At 38.9% G+C, this 21,480-nt stretch overlaps 1 protein-coding gene across 4 annotated transcripts in view; it reads left to right on the top strand.

The window, feature by feature from the left end:
- LOC117293265 (inositol polyphosphate-4-phosphatase type I A-like) overlaps positions 1–21,480 on the top strand; it is a 97,492-nt gene that overhangs the window by 50,482 nt on the left and 25,530 nt on the right. For 2 of the 4 annotated variants that reach the window (XM_033775491.1, XM_033775493.1), the window contains 10 exons: positions 1,265–1,500; positions 5,010–5,141; positions 7,169–7,234; positions 7,734–7,960; positions 10,025–10,082; positions 10,822–10,927; positions 14,649–14,753; positions 15,807–15,918; positions 17,014–17,179; positions 18,454–18,843. In XM_033775491.1, the coding sequence (XP_033631382.1) occupies positions 1,265–1,500; positions 5,010–5,141; positions 7,169–7,234; positions 7,734–7,960; positions 10,025–10,082; positions 10,822–10,927; positions 14,649–14,753; positions 15,807–15,918; positions 17,014–17,179; positions 18,454–18,843 (1,598 nt within the window). Of the gene's footprint in view, positions 1–81; positions 162–1,264; positions 1,501–5,009; positions 5,142–7,168; positions 7,235–7,733; positions 7,961–10,024; positions 10,083–10,821; positions 10,928–14,648; positions 14,754–15,806; positions 15,919–17,013; positions 17,180–18,453; positions 18,844–21,480 lie in introns of those variants that run through there. The other 2 variants (XM_033775494.1, XM_033775492.1) reach the window with 2 other exon arrangements.

The raw sequence follows: 21,480 nt of genomic DNA on the forward strand, positions 1-21,480 counted from the left end.
CAGGACGTAAGCTAAAGTGTTATACCAGATGAGATATTAAACACTGCAGGGGAGGAGGGTGAAACATTCAAACAAGTTATGTGTAGGTAGGAACTAGTCAGTTGGTGTGCAGCAGGTACATAGGGCGATGGAACTCTCTAAAAAATGCTGGTGCAAATTTGGTTAGTTGCTCTTCGTGTTTTTTTTTTATGTTTAACTGATTTTTTTGTGGAATTTCAATTTTTTGTTCAATTCCAGGCAGATTTACTTGTAATGTGAGCATTCATGTGGAATAATTTTGTGTACACTTTGTTATCTGTTTTTGTCAAAAATTCATTTTTTGACTGCAGGTACATACCGGGTGTTCTTAAATCAATTTGATTTTCACACGATTGGTTCACAGTTAATCATTTAATGCAACTTGAACTATCGCCACTTTTATTAAATTGTTTTCCTAGATAATAATAATAATAGTAGGTATTTGTAATGCGCCAAATCAATCTTTACAGATGTTCATGACGCAAAAAGGTGTGTTGATGTATTTTTACTTTATTTTACAGCTGTGTGAGAAACACATTCAAAAGTGTTGTCTGGTTAACTGTTTTGATTTTACTTTTAAGATTGTGTACTGTGTGTATTTACTGATGTCATGATGTCATCAAAAGGAGCAGAAAAAAGAAAAAAAAATTCAAGTCAACATTGTAAAAAGAATTTTTTTCAATCACAATCCGTGCTTTTTATAATTTTGGGCGCAATTTCATAGAGATTCTTAAGCACAAAAAGTAGCTAAGCACAACAAAGTTATGCTTACCGGAACCAGGTTACCAGCCAAACTACCAAGTCACACTACAATTTGTGACTGGTATGCTGCTTATTTAAAAGCAGTTTTTAAGCGATATTTTCTTCAAAAGCTGATCTATGAAATTTGTGGCACTTAAAGTCTGTGCTTAGCGCACACGGAAATCCGGAAATCCAGGCCATGCTCAATCATGTCAAGGTTTAATTCTTGGTGAGTGTACTTGATCTTAGCAATATGTAACACAGGTTTAAACTGGAGCCTTAAGCCCCTTTCACAGGAGAGCAATTTAGCAAGGGTCCATTGCTAATATGTAGCATGGTTGTAACATTTTACAAAATGTACCTCATGTGAAAGGACAACAATTGTTTTTACTGTCCAAGTTCTCTTGCAAAATCTTGTCAAACATTGCTACAATTTACAACCTTGCAAGGGACCCCAGTTAAATTGCTGTTGTATGAATAGCACTTATTTTTCATCTTATTTCAGCTTGTACCGACCTCCCTAAGACCGGTACTCATGACAGTCCGAGTACCTTTGTGTCAGTCAGCTGTGTAACGCCGCCGGACACACGATGGTCAAAGAGTGGACAGACAGAGATCATCGGCAAGAATTGTAATCCTTTCTTTCTGACCACCGTGTCGTTTGAGACCAGTCGGAATATTTCGGTCATTACTCGGTTACGGGCGAATGTCTATGAAGTTCAAGATAGAAATATGCACAAGGTAAGTTTTACAAGTTTGTGTTTTTCATTTATTTAGGCCCTTCATTGAAACCACGGCTTAGGTTCCAGATTCGGCTTAGGCTAGCTTGGCCCCGCGGTTGTTTTGACAATTTCGCATGCTTTGCGTTTGTGTTCAGTCAGGGCTCTAGACGAGAGAACGGAGGCTGAAGCAGAATTCAGGGCGAAGCCGTGGATTCGAAAAGGGCCTAAGTTGTACTGTTTTTATTTTTATTTTTTTATTTTTTTAACCAAATCCCTTTGTTTTGTATGCTTCTTTTTTCAATTGGTAAATGAGCGTAATATAGCCATGCAGCCAAAGTGCATCAAAGTCAAGTTCTGGTGGCCAAGTCGTTGGAGTGAGGGTTTAAATCTCGGTCGTAACACTTGTGTCCTTGATCAAAACACTTAACTATAATTGCTTCTTATCACCTAGGAGTAAATGGGTACCTGTGAGGGTAGAGATTGTTGCGCCTTGAACACCCAGCAGGGTGGATATGTGCGCATTACAAGTCTTAAACATTATTATTTATTATTATTATTAGGGAATGATTACCAACCTGTGTGACCATTTTTGTTGCTGGTGCTGCATACTCCTAAGGAGTTGAGATGGATTCGGGAATGCTGAGGGCCTGGCCAGAATACCTCTCTATGAAAAATGTCTGTTCACCCAATGTTTGTTGGCAACAAAGGATAAGCTGTGCGCAAATTCTTCAGCAACCAAACTAAACAGTAATTCACAAAAGAGTCTTTCTCAAGGGACTAAATGCCAAATTTAAAGGGGAAAAAAGGGCATTTGGGGGGTCATCAAGTCTGTTGTCCAGTAGTCTGAAAGTTAGCTGGGCAGTAATTTACATTCATTTTAAAGACAGTGGACACTATTGGTAATTGTCAAAGACTAGTCTTCTTACATGGTGTATTTCAACATATGCATAAAATAACAAACCTATGAAAATTTGAGCTCAATCGATCATCGAAGTTGTGAGATATTAATGAAAGAAAAGAACACCCTTGTCGCACCATGGTCACACGAAGTTGTGTGCTTTCAGATGCTTGATTTCGAGACTTCAAATTCTAAACTTGAGGTCTCGAAATTAAATTCGTGGAAAATTGCTTCTTTCTCAAAAACTACGTCACTTCAGAGGGAGCTGTTTCTCACAATGCTTTATACTATCAACCTCTCCCTATTACTCATTACCAATAGGTTTTATGGTAATAATTATTTTGAGTAATTACCAGATTTCACTTATAAATGTTTCACTTTAAATCTATCTTGAAGACGTGTATTTGATTTCTTGTCAGCGATTTTCAGAAGAGCATAAGTTCAAGGTAATTCTTTAAGTAATTTTTTTTTCATCATGAAATCATTTTATCAGAGAGAGAATTTGCTCTAGCAGGTGTACCTTCCACAACCCATACCATACCATATAGTAACCTCTCACAAACTTGCTCAGGAAAATATTTTACTGTATCATTTTTCTTGGGCACTTAAAGACACTGGCCACTATTGGTAATTGTCAAAGGCCAGTCTTCTCACTTGGTGTATCTCAACATTTGCATAAAATAACAAACCTGTGAAAATTTGAGCTCAATTGGTCGTCAAAGTTGCGAGATAATAATGAAAGAAAACAAACACCCTTGTCACACGAAGTTGTGTGCTTTTAGATGGTTGATTTCGAAACCTCAAATTATAAATCTGAGGTCTCAAAATCAAATTTGTGGATAGTTACTTCTTTCTCGAAAACTATGTCACTTCAGATTTCATATTGTAATAAATAAATAAATGTTCATGCTCATTGGTCAATATAAATCACACTTCCTTTAGAGCTTCCAATCTTCTCCAGAACAAACTCCACAATCTTGTTGAGACCTATCTTTCATCATCTGCCGCAAGGGACGCCTCTCACACCCTCCCTCACAAACATATTGGTATCCATCTATTATTTACATATTCAAATCATTTATGAGATCATTATTATATTCCTGCTTCCATGTTATCTGCCACTGATTCTAAGATTTTGATACAAATCTAATTTTCATAATGTGACTGGAACTCTCACCCGTTTTTTTTCCAGTAAGATATCCCTTGCATCCTTCTAGGGCCCAGTAAAGATATGTTAGTGCGCAAAGAAAAAGGAAAACCACACAATATGGAGGAATATTTGTGTGGATCAATACATTCTTGTTATAATATAAAAGCATCTTTCCAACCATATTCATTTCATAATGAACGCCAATGTGTAGCCAAAAGCACCAAATGCGAGGGGCAATATGTTTGCGAACTTAATGCAATGGTAGCTTAAATGTTGGTTTTTGGGGTTTTTTTTTAACTACCCTTCCACCAATGTGTTTCAAGCACTATATACTTTGTGCTGTCCAAGTCCTGCTATATAAAATATACATGCTGCTCAGTTGGGATTTGAACCCACCACTGATCATTCCAGATGATATAATGTCTTACACACTAGACCACAGCTTGCCTAGTAAGGAGAATAAGCCATTTGCGTGTTTGATTTGAATATTTTCTTGAAACAACGACGTGCTTGATCACAAGTTACCACTATACAATTGTTGCACGCTGTGACGGGGTCCATGGCGTTTTGTACACCCAAGGGGGCAAATGGCACTCAAGGCAAAGCCGAGGGTGCCATTTTACCCTGAGGGTGTACAAAACCCCTGAACCCCAATCACAGAGTGCAACATTTATTTTGTTATACCTTGATAACATTGTTATTCCTAGATGTTAAATTTGCATCGGGGATAAAGAATATTAATTTTGGTTTTTACCCATACACCGATGTGTGTTAGCACTGTATACTCAGTACTTTCCCGAGTCCTGTTATTCCTCTTCTCAAAGTTCTGTTGTCATCTTCAAACATTATTACAATGGAGTATGCTTAGTTTAATAAGCAGATGAACAGTTCAAATAAAAACTATTCTTCACTGTTCCCTCGAACACAGCGCTGGAAATTGAACAAAGGTGGGAATGATCAAGGTAGTGTACATTACATCACTTTTCATGTTACCCGACCCCCGAGCCATGTAGCATGCGACTTTGTGTTATATCACATGATTGGTTCTCGACCAATAAAACTTCACAATTTGTTACCAAGGTATAGCAGTTAAATTTAAATTCTCAGACAGTTGCTATGTCATATGATTGAGGCAAGCTTCTGCGTAGTTACGTAAGAGACGTTGAGCATCCATACACAACTCTGAGTGGATGGTATGGCACGATGGTACCATGTTGGTACCATGTTCATCTAGAGACTGCTATGCAAAGGTGTGCCTTGAACCATTTGACATAGCATCTGTCTCTATAGTCCGAGAAATTCAAATGTAAGCGGTGCATTGATGACTATAAAGCAGGTAATTGTACCAGACATTATTCAAATCTCACACGCAAATGGCTCATTCGAGCTGGCCTCTCCATAGCAATTCAACATTCTTTATCTTGATTCTATATATCTTTTAAATATAATTGTTTTTATCTGTGACCGGAAAAATCCTCAGGTGGCCCCCATTGGTCAAGTCGTCTGCTCATTCCGTGATATTTTGACGTGTCCAGACAACAAGTTGGTGCGGGACATCTTGGGTGCGGATGGAATGCCGATTGGAGGCAAGCTGACGATGCTCCTATGGGAGGTATGCACAACTCAAAAACCAAGTACATTATTTTAATGACCAGGGCACAATATCATAGAACTGTTTAAATCTCAAGAGACCATCACTCACTGGCCTGGAATTACAACTTTTTTTAGGGCAAAAAATAAAAATAGGGCAAGGCCACTTGGAGCAAGCAACATTTTAGAGCCTTAGCACTAAGGCATGTGGATAGGGCACCATGGCCAGCATTTTAAAAATCAACAAGGCATGAAGGCCATTAAATTATGAGTGTTGCAGATACACACATGGTGTTTAACGCAAACCAAATTTAAACAGATTTATATTTATTTTCATACAAATATTACTCAGTGGATTACTCATGAGCGCAAAATAATCAATCCATTACTCATTTACTGATCCGGATAATTCGAGGTTTTAAATGGGATGGGCTGATTCCTGCAAAAATTATATTTAGAGGTCAGCTTATGTCAACGTTTTTGATTCATGGTTTCTTTATGGAACCAGATTAGCGACAGGTTCTGGCTAGCTTAGAGTCAATGTAGGTCACTCTAATGTCGAGGTCAATGGGGTGAACCAAATATGTATGCCCTAGCACAGTAGCAGGCCTCGAAATAACCCACGGCAACCACAGCAACTGCCAGGGTGCCCTTGTACATGTAGGTCACTTTTGTCAAGGTCAATGGAATGATCCCAAAAAGTACAGCCTAGCAGGCCTTGGAATAATCCTGGTATTGGCGATGGCCGCTGACCTGTTCATTGTATGTTTCTCTGGAGCCCTTGATGGCGTCGATGCCGAGCAGTCGTCTCATCAAGAAGTGGTAGCGCCTTGAGATGTCGAGGTGTCCGAGGGCTCTCTCGTTGGCTTGGCAGCACCCACAGCATTTGCCAGGGTGCCCTTGTTGATCTTTTTTGTATCAAGGTCAATGAAAAATGAAAACATGTAGGCCCTAGCAGGCCTCGAAATAACCCACGGCAACCACAGCAATTGCATGGTGCCCTGTACTTTTAATGTGGTGCCGTTTGCGAAGCGTCAATACGAGTTTTTCTCATAGAAGTGCCCCAAACCAGAGGAAAAATGCTGTGCCCCTTCAAGAGCAAAGTTCAAGGCCTGCCCTAGAAATGACTTGCTAGAATGGGTCCATTGTTCAACTAATTGTTAAAGACCTGCTTGAACGAAAATGTCAAGTCGTGAACTTTGCTAAATTCCACTTGTTTTCGATGAATAAGGAAATCGAGTCATATGATTATAAATAGGTTTCAATTGTGTAAAAAAACTATCATTTTGTATGCCCTTGTCCAGAGCTTTTCTGCGAGATTTGCGAAAAGCCCCGTTACGTAAGTAGATAAAGCCGCTTTGTTGCAGCGTGGATGTATAACAAAGCAAACTTCCACAAATGACTTCAGCGGCATTGTCCTTTGACGCCCGCTCTCAACGGCAGAAGTATTTTTAGTTTTTCAAAAAACCTTTAGGTAGGGGCCTGATTTTTTAATCGGTAATTACGAAAAGTTCAGAAGTGTACACATATCAAAATTACATTAAAATGGTGAACAAGTGCATTATAAACAAGTAAAAATACCATTTCTGTTGAAAACATTCCGCTCATGTAGCTGTTTAACTTAAGTTGACTTTCAACAGACTGACTGTTTTGCTAAAAAAGAATTTACAAATAAATAAATTTAAGAAATTACATCATGTGCATCATGTCTAATGGGTTTTTATTTTGTGTTATAGAAAGTAACAAATGCAAGCACATTTCCTGTGAGCTTTCGTTTTAACTTTATGATGTAATCTATATGACAGTGGTGGGTGTTGAAAGTTTTTTATTTGTTTCAAAGGTGAAAAGTAGAAGTGAAACTAATTGAGGAATTATCAAATTTTTTAAGATAGTATCCTTTATTCAAAAAATTTTTTGCACCCTTAAATCATAATCATCACACATTTTTCATCCTTAGACATTGATTCATTGGTTATCAATCATTGATTGTTGATTGATGAGCATGTTCTTGATTGATTAGTGATTAATTATCTGTTATCATATTGGCAGCTGGACGACACAGATGACAAGAAACCAGCGGCTATCATGAAATCTGATCGCTCAGTCACAAACCAAGTAAGTTATTACAGTTATTCATAAATTACTACAAACGATTGTCTGCTACATCATTTTATCTGTCAACTTCAATAAAGGACAGAAAGCCATCAAAATCTCAAATTTTAAGTAGAAACAAGTAGCATATGAGCGCAGCAAAAATTGAAAAACCAACATAAATTGTTCTTTTCATTTGCCATAAATTGTTTTTTGTGTGCAATTTCTTTTTGATAGAATGTGCAATTTCCAAAACCAAACTTATCTATTGATAGTGTTTCCAAGGGAGAGCCCTGTCTGTTTTTCAAATTCCAATGTTGCATGTCCTTTTAATTTGTCACCATTCACTTGTTTTTTTTTGTATTTGACATTTCAGATAATGTTTTTTTTTAGGTTTGTCTGGTTCAAATAAATTAAAATAGAATATTTTCACCATTATGTTAAAATGCACATAGTTACATAACCCTAAGAAACCATTCAAAAGATTCAGTCTCTGAGATTTCTCTGATTGTTTTACCATCAGAAGTCATTCTCACCCAACCCACCCACTCCGTCCTCCAAGACGTCCAATGGAGGTCCTCCAAGGATAAGATCCTTCTCCCTGAATCGCAACACCTACTTGAAGTCGCTCTGCTGCAACCCGTGCTCCAAGTCGTACCGCTTCCCAAACAGCGACGGAACATCCATGATTCAGGTGCAGGAGATCATGATGGAGAGTAAACTTAACTTCATCATCCCTCAACAAATCATGTGAGTTTTATATGTATGAGCCAAGGCTGTATCCAAACTGGCGGCTACGGCTATCTTAACTGGCGGCTGCGGCTATCTAAACTGGCGGCTACAGCTATCTAAACTGGCGGCTACGACTATCTAAACTGGCGGCTATAATAATTTAATGATAATAATTTGGGGGGCTAATCATCCTTACTCGCAGCTAAGAGCTGAATTGCGAAGGATGCATGTTCGAGAAGCAGGCATACAAGCGCGCATTCAGCTGCCAGCCACATCAACCCATTATGACCACGGAGCACAGCCAAGATCGAAAGTGTTTGATTTTTCCCGAGGGGAAAACCGGATGGTCTGGAAAACCCTCTTGGCACAGCAGAGAATGAGGTTGTGTGTGAGCTAACGTGTCACAGTAACCTCATTCCTCATGTATCCACTATTATTGTGCCCACGCTGTCTGTACATGTACTTCATCGAAGCTTGGCAAAAAAAGTACGAAATAATGGCGACAAAAAAAGGAGACCTTTTGAACAAATATACCTTCAACTGAGTGGCCTGTGAGATCTAAGCTGGACAGTTTCCATGTTTTCTTACTAGTAATTGTAACGCCGATGTCCAGACAATGCCCAAAATCAGGACACGTTTATTTTTTATTTATTTTTTTTCCTCTCTCTCCCAATAGCTTGTTGTTGCATTTCTGATCATTAAAAAAAAAAAAAAAAAAAAATTAAGTAAGGCCACCCTTTTTTATGTTACATTTATGTAGGGCCACCCTTTTTTATGTTACATTTATTTTTGAAACAAAGTCGGAAGATGAGGGAAATCAGGGGTTTTTTTTCCCAGGTTTTTTTTCACTGGCCATTATAAACATTTGTAGCTGTTCTGTTGGTGCATACAGGTAATTGTTATTTCACAACAATGCCTGAAAATGAGCTAATTAGCATTGTAGAGAGTAATAGAAAGATCGGTTTAGGGAGCCCAAGCTGCGCTCGCCCCTAACTTTTGGGAGATTCTACTCTTTTTTTAAATTCAATGTTGGCATCTCTGCAACAGTCATAGGCGTATCCGCCACTTCAGATGCTGCTATCAATATAAACCACAAGGGAAACTGACTGGGTAATAATTTTGGGGTTGACTGCAATTGACTGCAATGGGACGCGAACCATCGGCCTTCAGATGGGCCTTACTTTTATTGTACTCTCGGTGTGTGATAAGCACAAAGATGTTTCACAAGTCTACGGATACGTTAACACTTTATTTGCTCACGAGAAGCATTAATGTGGCATCTATATTTTGTGTGGATGTTAACAAAGGATAAGTGTAGTTTTTGACATATTATGCTGATGATAAAAACAGATGCTTTATGAGTTCAACTTTAGACACATTTTTTCAGGGATTTTTTGTTTAATGGACCCATCCAGACTTTCCTAAAGGAAATAAAAGCTACATATACTCTCTTCTGTGATGTTTGGAAAAGGTAAACATCCTCTCTAGTTTGATTTTGTTATGGTTCCTTGTTTTGTCAGGAAAATGTATTTTTAAGGGTAGCGCGATGTGCTATCCGTTGGATGGTACGGACTTGTTGACTGATGGCACTGCCTGGGTAACTTCGAAACTGTGTTAATTTGCACGTCAAATAGCGTGCAAATAATGAATGTGTTAGAGTGCTTCTATGAGAATATTTTCATAACACACCACCTCTTGCTAGTTCTGGTTATCTGGTTGGCTGAAACACGGTCATGTGGGATTAACTAATATAGGCTGGTGCATGAAATTTGTGCTTCTGTGAATTATATGTGCGCACATTAAGGCATGAGTGCAGGAAATAAGTTCCAAAGCAGGCAATAGACTTGCAACTTTTGACTGGTTACAGTGCCCTCAGGAAAAACATGAAAGCATAAAACCTTTCTTGGTGACGAGTAATGGAGAGAGGTTAATGGTACAAAACATTGTGAGAAACGGCTCCCTCTGAAGTGCCATAGTTTTTGTGAATGAAGTAGTTTTCCACGAATTTGATTTCGAGACCTCAGATTTAGAACTTGTTTTTGTGTTTCAAACCCTTTCCTTTTATTTTTGTTTCTTAAACAGAAAAATTTATTTACAAGAGGAGCAACGGATGGTGGAAGAGCTGAACTTGTTTGAGAAAGTGAGTGACACTTTTGGCAAAGTTTTAGATGATATTGAATGGTCGGGCAGTAGGAGGGTTGACGGTATACTGTGAAGATGCATTCACCGCATGGTATCATATTGCAGGCCCGCAGAGTTTATCTATGATTCAAAACGCACAGTGGATGATATTGAATGGTTGCACAATAGGAGGGTTGAGTGTGTACTATGTAGATGCAATCCCCACATGATTTGTTTACTATTAATTAATTTGCCGAACACAACAACAGTTATAACAAGCAGAGTCCGTCCAGTCAAAAAAAATCATCAAAAAAATGTGCTTTCCCGAACCTTGCTCATAAAAAGAGTAAACATTCGTATACTATAAATAGCACAGAAGTATAAAATTGTAGTGAAAATTATATCATGATGCAGGCTGACGTAGTTTATCTATCATTCACAACTCACAATGGATGATATTGAATGGTCGCACAGTTGGAGGGTTGAGTGTGTACTATGTACTATGGTGTTTCATTCACAATGTGATATCATATTGCAGACTGGCATAGTTTTTAATTCAAAACTCACTGTGGATGATATTGATTGGTGGACCTACAGTAGGAGGGTTAATGAATTTCTATAAGTCTTAGTTAGAATCAGATGAAAACTTGCAAGTTTTTTTAAAGCTCCTTTCGGAGTCTAAGTGCCTATCAAGTGCATCATTTACAACAACGGTGCTATCAGTTTCAAAGACAACCCCTTTTGTTGTTTGATAACAGCTCTCGGACGAATGGGAGCGAGCGCGATTAGCCGTCACAACGGAACACTTCAAAATGAGAGCCCGCTACTGCGAGAGTCTGGAATACCTCAGTAAACAACACAAAGGTAAGTAGCATTTCAAACTTTGCATGGTGGGCGAATAAATGCAAACAAATTAGTTAATGGCCTGATGTTTTTAGTAGAGTCTTTTTTTAAAGGCAGTGGACACTATTGGTAATTACTCAAAATAATTATTAGCATAAAACCTTACTTGGTAACAAGTAATGGGGAGAGGTTGATAGTATAAAACATTGTGAGAAACAGCTACCTCTGAAGTGACGTAGTTTTCGAGAAAGAAGTAATTTCCACGAATTTGATTTACAGTTTGAGGCCTCAGATTTAGAATTTGAGGTCTCAAAATCAAGCATTTGAAAGCACACAACTTCGTGTGACCATGGTGTGGGTATTTTTTCTTTCAACTGATTGAGCTCAAATTTGTACAGGTTGTTATTTTATGCATATGTTGATATACACCAACTGTGAAGACTAGTCTCTGACAATTACCAGAAGTGTACAGTGTCTTTAAAGTCTTAATGACAACACAGCCAACATGACAAGGCAACTAATAATACTAGTGGCCATTTATAATGCGCCATGTTTATCTAAAAGACACTCCTGGCACAGGAGAGATTCAGAGGCAAGTTGACAATGAGTAATATTGTTTTTTCAAATGAGTTTTGAAGGTGTTATAAGTAGTGAATTGTCAGAAATTTGGGGGGGAGTTCGTTCCATAGTGATGGGCCAGAGTGTGAGAAGGATCGGGCTCCCCATGAGTGGCGTGTACGTGGAATTTGAAGAAGTTTGGTGTCAGATGATCTGACCTGCCTGGGTGGTGCATGAAGATGTAACAGGCTCTGGATGTATGTTGGTGCTTTGCCCTTGAGAGACTGATACACAAAAAGGAGAATTTTGAAGTCGATGCGTTTTTGAACCGGGAGCCAGTGCAGAGCCTTGAGGATTGGAGTGATTTGTGATGATCTTTTTTAGTAAGGGTGACCAGTGGGCAGCTGGATTTTGGGGTCTTTGGAGACGCCTGATCTGATATTCTGGCATATTGCTGAGTATGGCATTGCAGAAGTCAAGTCGTGATATTAATAATAATAATAATAATAATGAACCATTTTTGTAGAGCGCATATCACAAACACAGAGAAGTCCCTATGCGCTTAGAGATGAAAACACAAGAGAAGCAAAAGTTAATAGAGATGTGAAGTCAATACAAAAGCACAACCTGCTCGGTAACTAAGTGAAATATGTTACTACAAGGTTGACATTTGGCAGCCCAATGTCAAATTCTTGAATTCAGAACAGATGCAACAATCACAAAGTTGTTCCTCTTCTCATTTCCCATCCGTGGTATGTGGGACATCACAGCATCTCCGCGGGAGGGCAGTAGTCCTCGAGGGATGCCCTGAGATGGTCATTTTTCATCCGCGGGCAGGAAGGGCGATTTGGGTCATTGATTCTCAACAAAGTGGGACTTCCTTTTTGGACTGGAATGTTTTTGGGTTTAAATCAGTATCGGAACCGTTTGGGAACTAGGGCAATGCTCGAGGGAAACACGGTATCTAGGTGTTTTTAAAGGTCAAAAATGATTGTTGCAGGGAAAAAAGACAAATTGATGACAATCTTTCTTTGACGAGGCTTTAGGAGAGCTAATGTAAGAAATACCAGTCTGAGATAACCAGGATGAGAAATTATCTTCAAATTTAAGAATGTCCTGCTCTTGGTTTACATCTCTAGTATTTAAGATGATGTTCCAAAAACCTCCTTGAATTCTTAAAGTCTAGAGTTACCAAAGAGGTGAACATGTATAATCCACAAGGGAAACTGACGGGGTAAATTTGAAATAATTTTGGGTTGAACAAAGAAAAATTTACTTCGAAACTTTGCATGGTTGGAAAACAAACTCATGTTTGTAGTACCACCATGTACATAATCTCTGAGAAGAGCTGGACCCAATTTCACGACTCTGTGCTTACGGCCCATAAATTTGTGCGCTTTAGAGGGCACAAGATAAGCACAGAATTTCATGCAAAGCAAAGCCATGAAATTGTGCCCAGGTGGTTTGTCAATGCATCTCTAAAACTTGAGACTGTGACATAACAGAAGGAAATCAACCACAAAACAGTAACTTTATGCATTCAAGTACGTTTACAGATTAAAGGTTTTAGGTATGAAATAACCGTTAGGTTTGAAAGCAACAGTGTGGGGGAGGGGTTACTGGTGAGATAATTTTTTAAAGACAAGGAGACAACCCTTAAGACAAATTGAACAAAACTTGCAAACTCATTCAATCACCTGAAGGTTCATAGTACATTTCTTAAACACTTGAAGTCAAGGGTGAACAACTTGACATTGGTCCCCCCTAGGCAGCGTCGAGCTATGTGGAGTGGAAATGAGTTGCAAATATTTTTACGGCTTGTGGAAATGATTTCGCAAATATTTGTCTACCCCAAATCGCTGATGGTACTGTTACATGTAGGACTCTAGAGAGGGAGCCGGTTTCCAATGGATGCACCCCGATGGCACCTGGGTCCCATGTTGAGGATGAGGGTCTAGCGTGCCCCAGTTCCTGCAGGGGTTTGCTGCTTGAGACCTCGGCCCAATTTCATAAAGCTGTCAAGCAGAAAATACTGATCAACAAATTTCTTTGCTAAGCAAGAAAACAGGTGGGGCACCAGTTGCAAGAATGTTAACTTATGGAATTTTGGCTGGTAACCAGTTTCTGCTAAGCAATATTTGTGCTTAGCAAGTTTTTATGCTTACAGGCTTTATGAAATCGAGTGCGTCTTGTGCACAAGGGATGTTCCAGTTTATGGGAATAATGACCCATATCGCCCGTACCGCATCCGAAGGGCACAAAGGCGCTCCCTGCGGAGGATCCCGCTAGACGACTGTGGAGACACGCTCATTAAGCATCACCAGGTGGAACGCGTAGAACAAGATTCATGTCTGGAGGGAGGGGGAGCCGAAGATACGCTTAGCATCTGCAGCAAATTAATTCCAAGCAGATATTTGGAAGACAACTTTTGGGGATTTGGAGGGCAAGGAGAAGTTGTGAGTCTCTGGAGAATGCTGACTCATTGATATTTCATTGTCGACCTTTTTTGAAAACAAATGTTTCAAACACTAAGCGTTGTATCCGTGTCAATCAAATGGCTTTAAAAAGAGAATTTTTGCTTTTTATTAGTGCAGAAGAAAGCCTTGTTCACACTTTAAGAAGTTCTGGTTTCTTTTAAAAAACAATTTCTTTTTAATTCAATATTGCGTCGGTGTCAATCCAATTGTTTTTTTGTTTTAGAGAATTTTTTATATTTAATGCAGAAGAATAAAGCCTTGTTCACAATTTTTTTTTTTTTATAAAAGATAAGTGTATAAGTTTGTTGTATGGAGTTTTTTTCAAGTGTTTTGAGCGTCGTGAAACATTTGACAAAGCAGACTTTGGCTGTCGTTACTGAGGGGAACAAGCACCCCTGGGGACAGGCCTAGTCCTTGGAGGACTACATGTACATGTACATGTAAGTGGAGGGTTTTATAATTGGCAATTTTTGTCTTTAATACCCTATTAGAGTCTTTATCAAAGGTTTTGTCTTGTGGGGTTTTTTTTTTTTTGGGGGGGGGTGGGGTTCAGTCTTGAGAAAGACTCTGCTAGGGTCGAAACGTCAAGCCATTAACTATATTTTTGATTTATACTTTTGGTTGGTACATGTAGGCAGTTTGCAACAGCTAATTCTATTTTCTCAATATTACTTGGTTTGTGTTTTGTTTTGTTTTGATGTTCGTAGGTCCTCAGTTCAAGAAGAGTACAGCTAGAGGGGATAAGCTTCTTGAGTTTGTTCCTATCAACCTACATCTTCAGAGACTGAGAGTCGAAGAGCCAGGCTATAAAGGTACTTCATTATGTCTTTGTAAACATTGAGCGTAGCGTGAAATATTTTCCTCTTGGCAAAATGTGAGTTTCATTCTATTGCACAGGAGCCCAAAATGCACTCGACTGTTTAAAACTTTGTATAATAAATGCATATTGTACAACAAGTAGACACTGTATTCTGCTGAAACTTTTACAGGTGACTGTCATTGTATCTTTCTTAATAAAGCTGCCTATAAATCAGCATTCATAAATACCTCAGACAGTTTCACTATTCCCCTTGGTGGAGAGCCTATCACGTGGGGGTGTTTAAACGGTTAATAAAGACCAGCTGGAGCTCTGTTTATAACCAGTTTTACGTGTACTGTGCGCTAGTCGTGGTGCAAGACGTTTCTCGTTAAGGGCGTTGCGGGCGCTGTCGATGAGTTGCTCGCACTGTGTGTGAAAGGAAAACAAGAAACGTCTTGCACCAAGACTACGCGCATGAACGAATCCGAAAACTGTCGCCTCAGTCATATCAATGCAACACACGGACGTACAGAGCTCAAGCACGGCGGAAAACTGATAAGTTGTACAGAGTTTCTTACGTTATTACGCCTTTTAACCAAAAAGGCATTTATGAATGGGAATAAAAGAGAAGTGACTCATTCTTAAACTGCCGTTAAAAGTCTTGCAGGGTCGTTGCCGTGCGACAAAGGCCCTTGCCTTTGGTTAGAGCCTTTATCACATGGCAACGACCCTGCCGGTTTTAAACGGCCGTTTGAGAACTCGTCACTATTTTATTCCCTTATTACATTGACAAAAACCAAATGATGACCTACCTTTATAAAATAAACAATCTTGCCATAGAAAAAAAACCTTCGGCCCGGGCCTTTGTCACACGACAACTACCCTGCCGGTTTTAAACGGCTCGTAACTACCCTTTTATTCCCTTATTACATTGACAAAAACCAAATGATGACATACCTTTAAAAAAAACAATCTTGCCATAGAAAGAATACACTTTTGTGTCCTTGATCAGGGCCCTCTGACTAAATTCCATGTCTGATTGTTGTATGATGATAATCATTTCTAGAGTCCTTGTATGACATCATGACCGTCGGTGCCTTTGCTACTCACTCCATGAAATTTCGGCACGGAGGATTAAAGAGAATGATGCAACATTCCGTCGAGGACCGAACACGAAAGTAAGAATGAAGATAATCCCTTCTCTTAACCCATAAAAAATTTCATTTCAAAAGACGGTCGCATTTTTTAGATGTCGCTGAAGATCCAGAGTGAATATGTCCATGCAGGAAGAATTATCCCTTTTAGAAATACACAGAATCTTAGAAGCGTTACATGTAACGCTATTTATACTCAAATATTTGGGCATAAAAAGTGCTATATTTTTCCATAACTGCAGTACTTCAAAGTGAAATATTTCTCTAATACACTATGCTATCCAAAGCTGCTGCACTTCTTACCAAGTAAGTTTTTTAATTATTTTGGGGTTAAACAAAGAATTGACTAGAGTGGGATTCGAACCAATGACCTCCGGATTAACGTGCCGACGCTCTACCAACTGAGCTATCTAGCCCTATACTGGCGGTGTCCCTATTTTGTCAATATCTTTGTTTGGGGGGGGCCAGTCAGAAGCCACGCAACTTTTTCCTAACAAAAAACACAATGTCCACAGATTGACATTAAACTTACACAGTTTGAAGATTATGATAGTAGAAAGCTTCCCTTGAAATTTTACTTACTGAGGTGCTGTAGTTTTTGAGAAATGAGTAAAAGCAATAATTTTCGTCTCAGTTTAAGCATGTACATGCAGAAACGTATTAACCAGTTATGCTATGGTTTGGGTATAATATCATAACTGGTTACGGGGATTTTACATGCTAAAATAATTTTGGTCTCATGAGACCAAAATTATGTTGTGACTTGTTTTACTCATTTCTCAAAAACTACACAACCTTAGTTAGTAATGTTTGAAGGGGAGCTTTCCACTATCATTATCTTCAAACCCTGTAAGTTTAATGTAAATCTGTGGACATTTTGAAAAAGTAACGGAATCCTTTAATTTTCAATTACCAATCGTATGGGCAAGGTTTGCTTGTGCGTAAAGCGCTCGCCTCTCACCAAGGTGACCCAAGTTTGATTCCGGCCAGGGCCATATGTGAGTTGAGTTGTGCGTTGGTTCTCTGCTGTGCCATGAGGGTTTTTCAGACTATCCGGTTTTCCTCCCTCGGAAATAAAAAGATTAAAATGTAATGTCTGGTACCTCGTTCTCTTCACAGCAGTGTAACGGGAAATAAGATTCTAGATCTCCAGGCAGCCAAGACGCTTACCCAAATTGCGTCTCTCAAGACTAGCATAGACTGGTACGCTACGGATGTCTTAGCAGCAGCGAGGCACGTTGGTGTGGAGAGCATGAGGAATGTCTCCAAGAAGTTGAATGAAAAGGTGAGAAGTATATCCTGAAGGAAAATCTAAAATATTATTGAAATTGTTTAGTTTCCCTTGTTAAAATAAAAGTTCCATCCCTTTAAAGGCCCTGAACACGTTTGGTAATTTTCAAAGCCCAGCATTCTCAGTTGGTGTATCCCAACATATGCATAAAAAAAACAACCCTGTAAAAATTTGGACTCAATTGGTCATTGAAGTTGCAAGAAAATTATAAAAGAAAAACATCCTTGCTGTACAAAATAGTGTGCTTTCATTTCAGATAGGAATAAAAGGCTTCTGGTCAGAAGTATTTTATTATTTTAGGGAGAAATTACCTCTTTCTCAAAAACTACATTACTTCAGAGCAGGTCGTTTATCACAATGTTTTTATACTATCAACAGCTCTCCGTTGCTCGTTACCAAGTAAGGTTTTATGCTAATACATATTTTGAGTAATTACCAAATGTGTACACTGTCTTTAAGGTTTATCCCTCTGCTGCCGCATTTACAGGTTATTTCGTGCACCTGGGTGTGCTCCCTGGCTGTCTGGCAGTTACAGTTTGAATGGTTGCTAACTTGTGCCCCGTGATAAAGATATTGACAAAATAGCAAGACTGCCAACATGAGGGCTAGCTAGTTAGCTGAGATGGTAGAGCACCAGCCCGTTAATCCAGAGATGGGGATTTCAAATTTATTTTGGCTTGGTACCTTATTCTTGTAAGCATATGTTTGTTGTGCTACGGTCCTTTTTGTGCTTGAAGGCAGTGGACACTATTGGTAATTACTCAAAATCATTATTAGCATAAAACCTTTCTTGGTTCTAGTAATGGGGAGAGGCTGATGGTATTAAACATTGTGAAAAACGGCTCCCTCTGAAGTGACGTAGTTTTTGAGAAAGAAGTAATTTTTCACGAATTTGATTTTGAGACCTCAGATTTAGAATTTGAGGTCTCGAAATCAAGCATCTGAAAGCACACAACTTTGTGTGATAAGGGCGTTTTTTCTTTCATTCTTATCTCGCAACTTCGACGACCGATTGAGCTTAAAATTTCACAGGTTTGTTATTTTATGCATATGTTGAGATACACCAACTGCAAAGGCTAGTCTTTGACAATTATCAATAGTGTCCAGTGTCTTTAAGCATTTCCGTGATATTGGGCCAAGTTAAGCGCACAGTTTTTGTAAGCACAGACACAGTATGCCTACTAACCATAGGTTACCTGCTTTGAATTCCTACAGCATTTTTTACTTTAAATTTTTTATTTTCCTTCCAATTTTTCTGTCCAACCCAGGTGACCGAGTTACTAAACATCATCAACCAAACCTTCATGGAGGAAGCGTTCAACTCCTACCGCAGCGCCTCCTTAGGTAGCTCCGCCTCCTTCAAAACCCCGAGCGACAAATCAACGACGAAATCCTCCTCCCCGAGCGACAGCGGCAACAGCAGCAGCCGAACGAGCGGCACCAGCGACGGGGAATCCCAGCAGAGTCTCCCGACGCTGAACTCGAACCGCTGCAGTACAGCTAGCAGCGCCAGCAGCAGCATACAGACACAGGTCAGCTCGAGTCCCTACGAAGACTGGGAATGGAATGGGGTGTCCTTTGTCAAGTCCCCAAGTCCAGGTGTTCTTGCTGTTAGCTATTCTCGTGGTGGAACTAATTGTAAACTAATGTCTACCTGGGTATGTGTTTGTCGCTTTCTATCGTTTGCATCTTTCTCTTGTGCTTGCATAACGTAAAGCATTGCGTCATTGAACAAAAAGTAAAAACTTTTTTATATTTTATTTCATTTCACTATGCATCATATCAAAATAAGTTGGTCATCTTCATGATTTTAAAATGACACAGAGTCATGTGAGCTTTTAAAAAGGCTAGTTCCTCAAAAAATAAAAGTTTTTAATTAAAAAAAGATAAATACATTTTAATACCATTTTTATAAATTTTTCAGAGAATTGGTTCAAGATTGTCATTGACTCATCTCATCCTAAAAGAAAAAAGAAAAAAAATTGTGACATCTAATAAAAATAACAACCATCATCTCATCTTCCTTATAAAAAAAAATTCATTTAGCCCAAAGTATAACAGTTTTGGAGTTTGGGTTTGGATTGTGTTATGTCAGTGCATTTTTAAGGCTGCTTTATGGCAATTGCATGCAATTCTCTATCTCTAGACCTTGTGCAGTAACTTCCTAGGGCCCGTCTTTATAAGGTTTGAGCTCAAAACATAGCTAAGCACAATAAAAGTATGCTCATCAGATTAAGGTTACCATCCAAAGTCCATGTCACATTTTGTGACTGATGATAACCCTGCTCATTATTGCTCTGCAAAAAAATGTTGTGCAATATTTAAGCAGCTCTATGAAATTTGGCACCAGATCATCAACACACAGTGTCACAATTCATACAGTAATAAACTTTTAATAAAAAAACAAAGCTTCAAATTTTATAAAATGGGGAAATAATTTTTTTTTTTAAATACACACTGGATGCAGAAGTTTGGTTACTTTTCAGCAACAAAACATTGTGCAATGTGATTGGTCCAGAGCTATTACTTGCATACCACACTAGGGTGCCTTTTCGCAGTCGTCAACAATAGTTGTTTCCATTGAATTGGACATTCGTTAAAGCCAATGGACACTCTTGGTAATTGTCAAAGACTAGCCTTCACAGTTGGTGTATCTCAACGTATGCATAAAATGACAAACCTGTGAACATTTGAGCTCAATCGGTCATCGAAGTTGCGAGATAATAATGAAAGAAGAATAACCCTTGTCACACGAAGTTGTGTGCGTTTAGATGGTTGATTTTGAGACCTCAAGTTCTAAATCTGAGGTCTCGAAATCAAATTCGTGGAATATTACTTCTGTCACGAAAACTATGCCAGTTCAGAGGGAGCCGTTTCTCACAATGTTTTATACCATCAACCTCTCCCCATTACTCTTCACCAAGATAGGTTTTATGCCACTATTTTGAGTAATTACCAATAGTGTCCACTGCCTTTAATCACTGGTCAATGACCAAAACAGTTATTAGTTATGGCCGTGAAAACGCACTATATGGTCATTGCCATCCATCTAAAACACTTTTGGAGGGGGGTGGGGGGCACTTAAGTGATAATTGATTTATTAACTCTCCAACAATGCACAAGGTCTATAAAGCTCTGTCTGCTGTGATGTGGGTGGCTGAAACTCAGTTTCATTGTTATGTTCCATGTCTTTATCTTGATTTTGTTGTACATATATGTGCATGAATCTTTTAGTGTACTAACATTATTAAATGCATGTGGAGCATTCACCCCTTTTCTAACGACCCTTTACTATTACTGACTAATGTAGAACAACACCCAGTTAACCCTAATTCTGTTTGTGAGTGTCATGTAAATCAAGTGTAAGCCGCACTACATGTAACTTTACACAAACTGGTTCCATTGACTACCAGGGCCCAATTTCATGGCTCTGCTTACCGCTGAATTATGCGCTTATGAACACCATTCTCAGCTTACTGTGTAAGCGCCAAGTTTCTGCGCTAGCTGTGTAAGCGAGAGAATGCCTAGCAACTTAGAATTTGTAGGCGCACAAGCCAAAAATGTCTTAAGAGATGTTAAATTTGCATCGGGGATAAAGAATATTAATTTTGGTTTTTTACCCAGACACCGATGTGTGTTAACTGTATACTCTGTACTTTCCCGAGTCCTATGAACAATTTCTGCTAACCTGTGAAAATACATTTGACATTAGCACCCAATTTGTGAAATACGCTTGACGTAAGTGTGGAATTCACTGCATTCATAAGTTGCGATTCTTTGCTTACGGTAAGCAGAGCCATAAAATATGGCCCTGAGGTTTTTCTTTGATGTATGCAAGAGTTGGGAGTTTCTGTCATTACAGATGATTTGAAACGAAAGTGGGTGGTTTTGGGGAAGATTTCACACAAATGTTTTCTGGCTTTGACCAAAAAACTTTGGGAGCAAAAACTTTGGGAGCAAAAACTTTGGGCGTTCTACAGATTTGCACGTATGATGAAATGACTACCCAACTGCATGATCATTAGACTCCTAATGTACCTTGTTGCCTGTTATTGGGTTAGTTCTGTCTCACTAATGCCCTCTTTTAAAGAGAGCTGAGAAAAGAAGAACTTGAGTGTTTGTTTTGAGATGAATTTCAGTACTTGAGACAAGAGTGTGTTATTTAAGTCTTAAAGACACTGGACACTATTGGTAATTGTCAAAGTCCAGTCTTCTCACTTGGGTCTCAACATAAGCATAAAATAACAAACCAGTCGAAAATTTTAGCTCATTGGTCGTCGAAGTTGCAAGATAAC

The sequence above is a fragment of the Asterias rubens genome, chromosome 8, assembly GCF_902459465.1.
Source record: "Asterias rubens chromosome 8, eAstRub1.3, whole genome shotgun sequence".
Lineage (NCBI taxonomy): Eukaryota > Metazoa > Echinodermata > Asteroidea > Forcipulatida > Asteriidae > Asterias > Asterias rubens.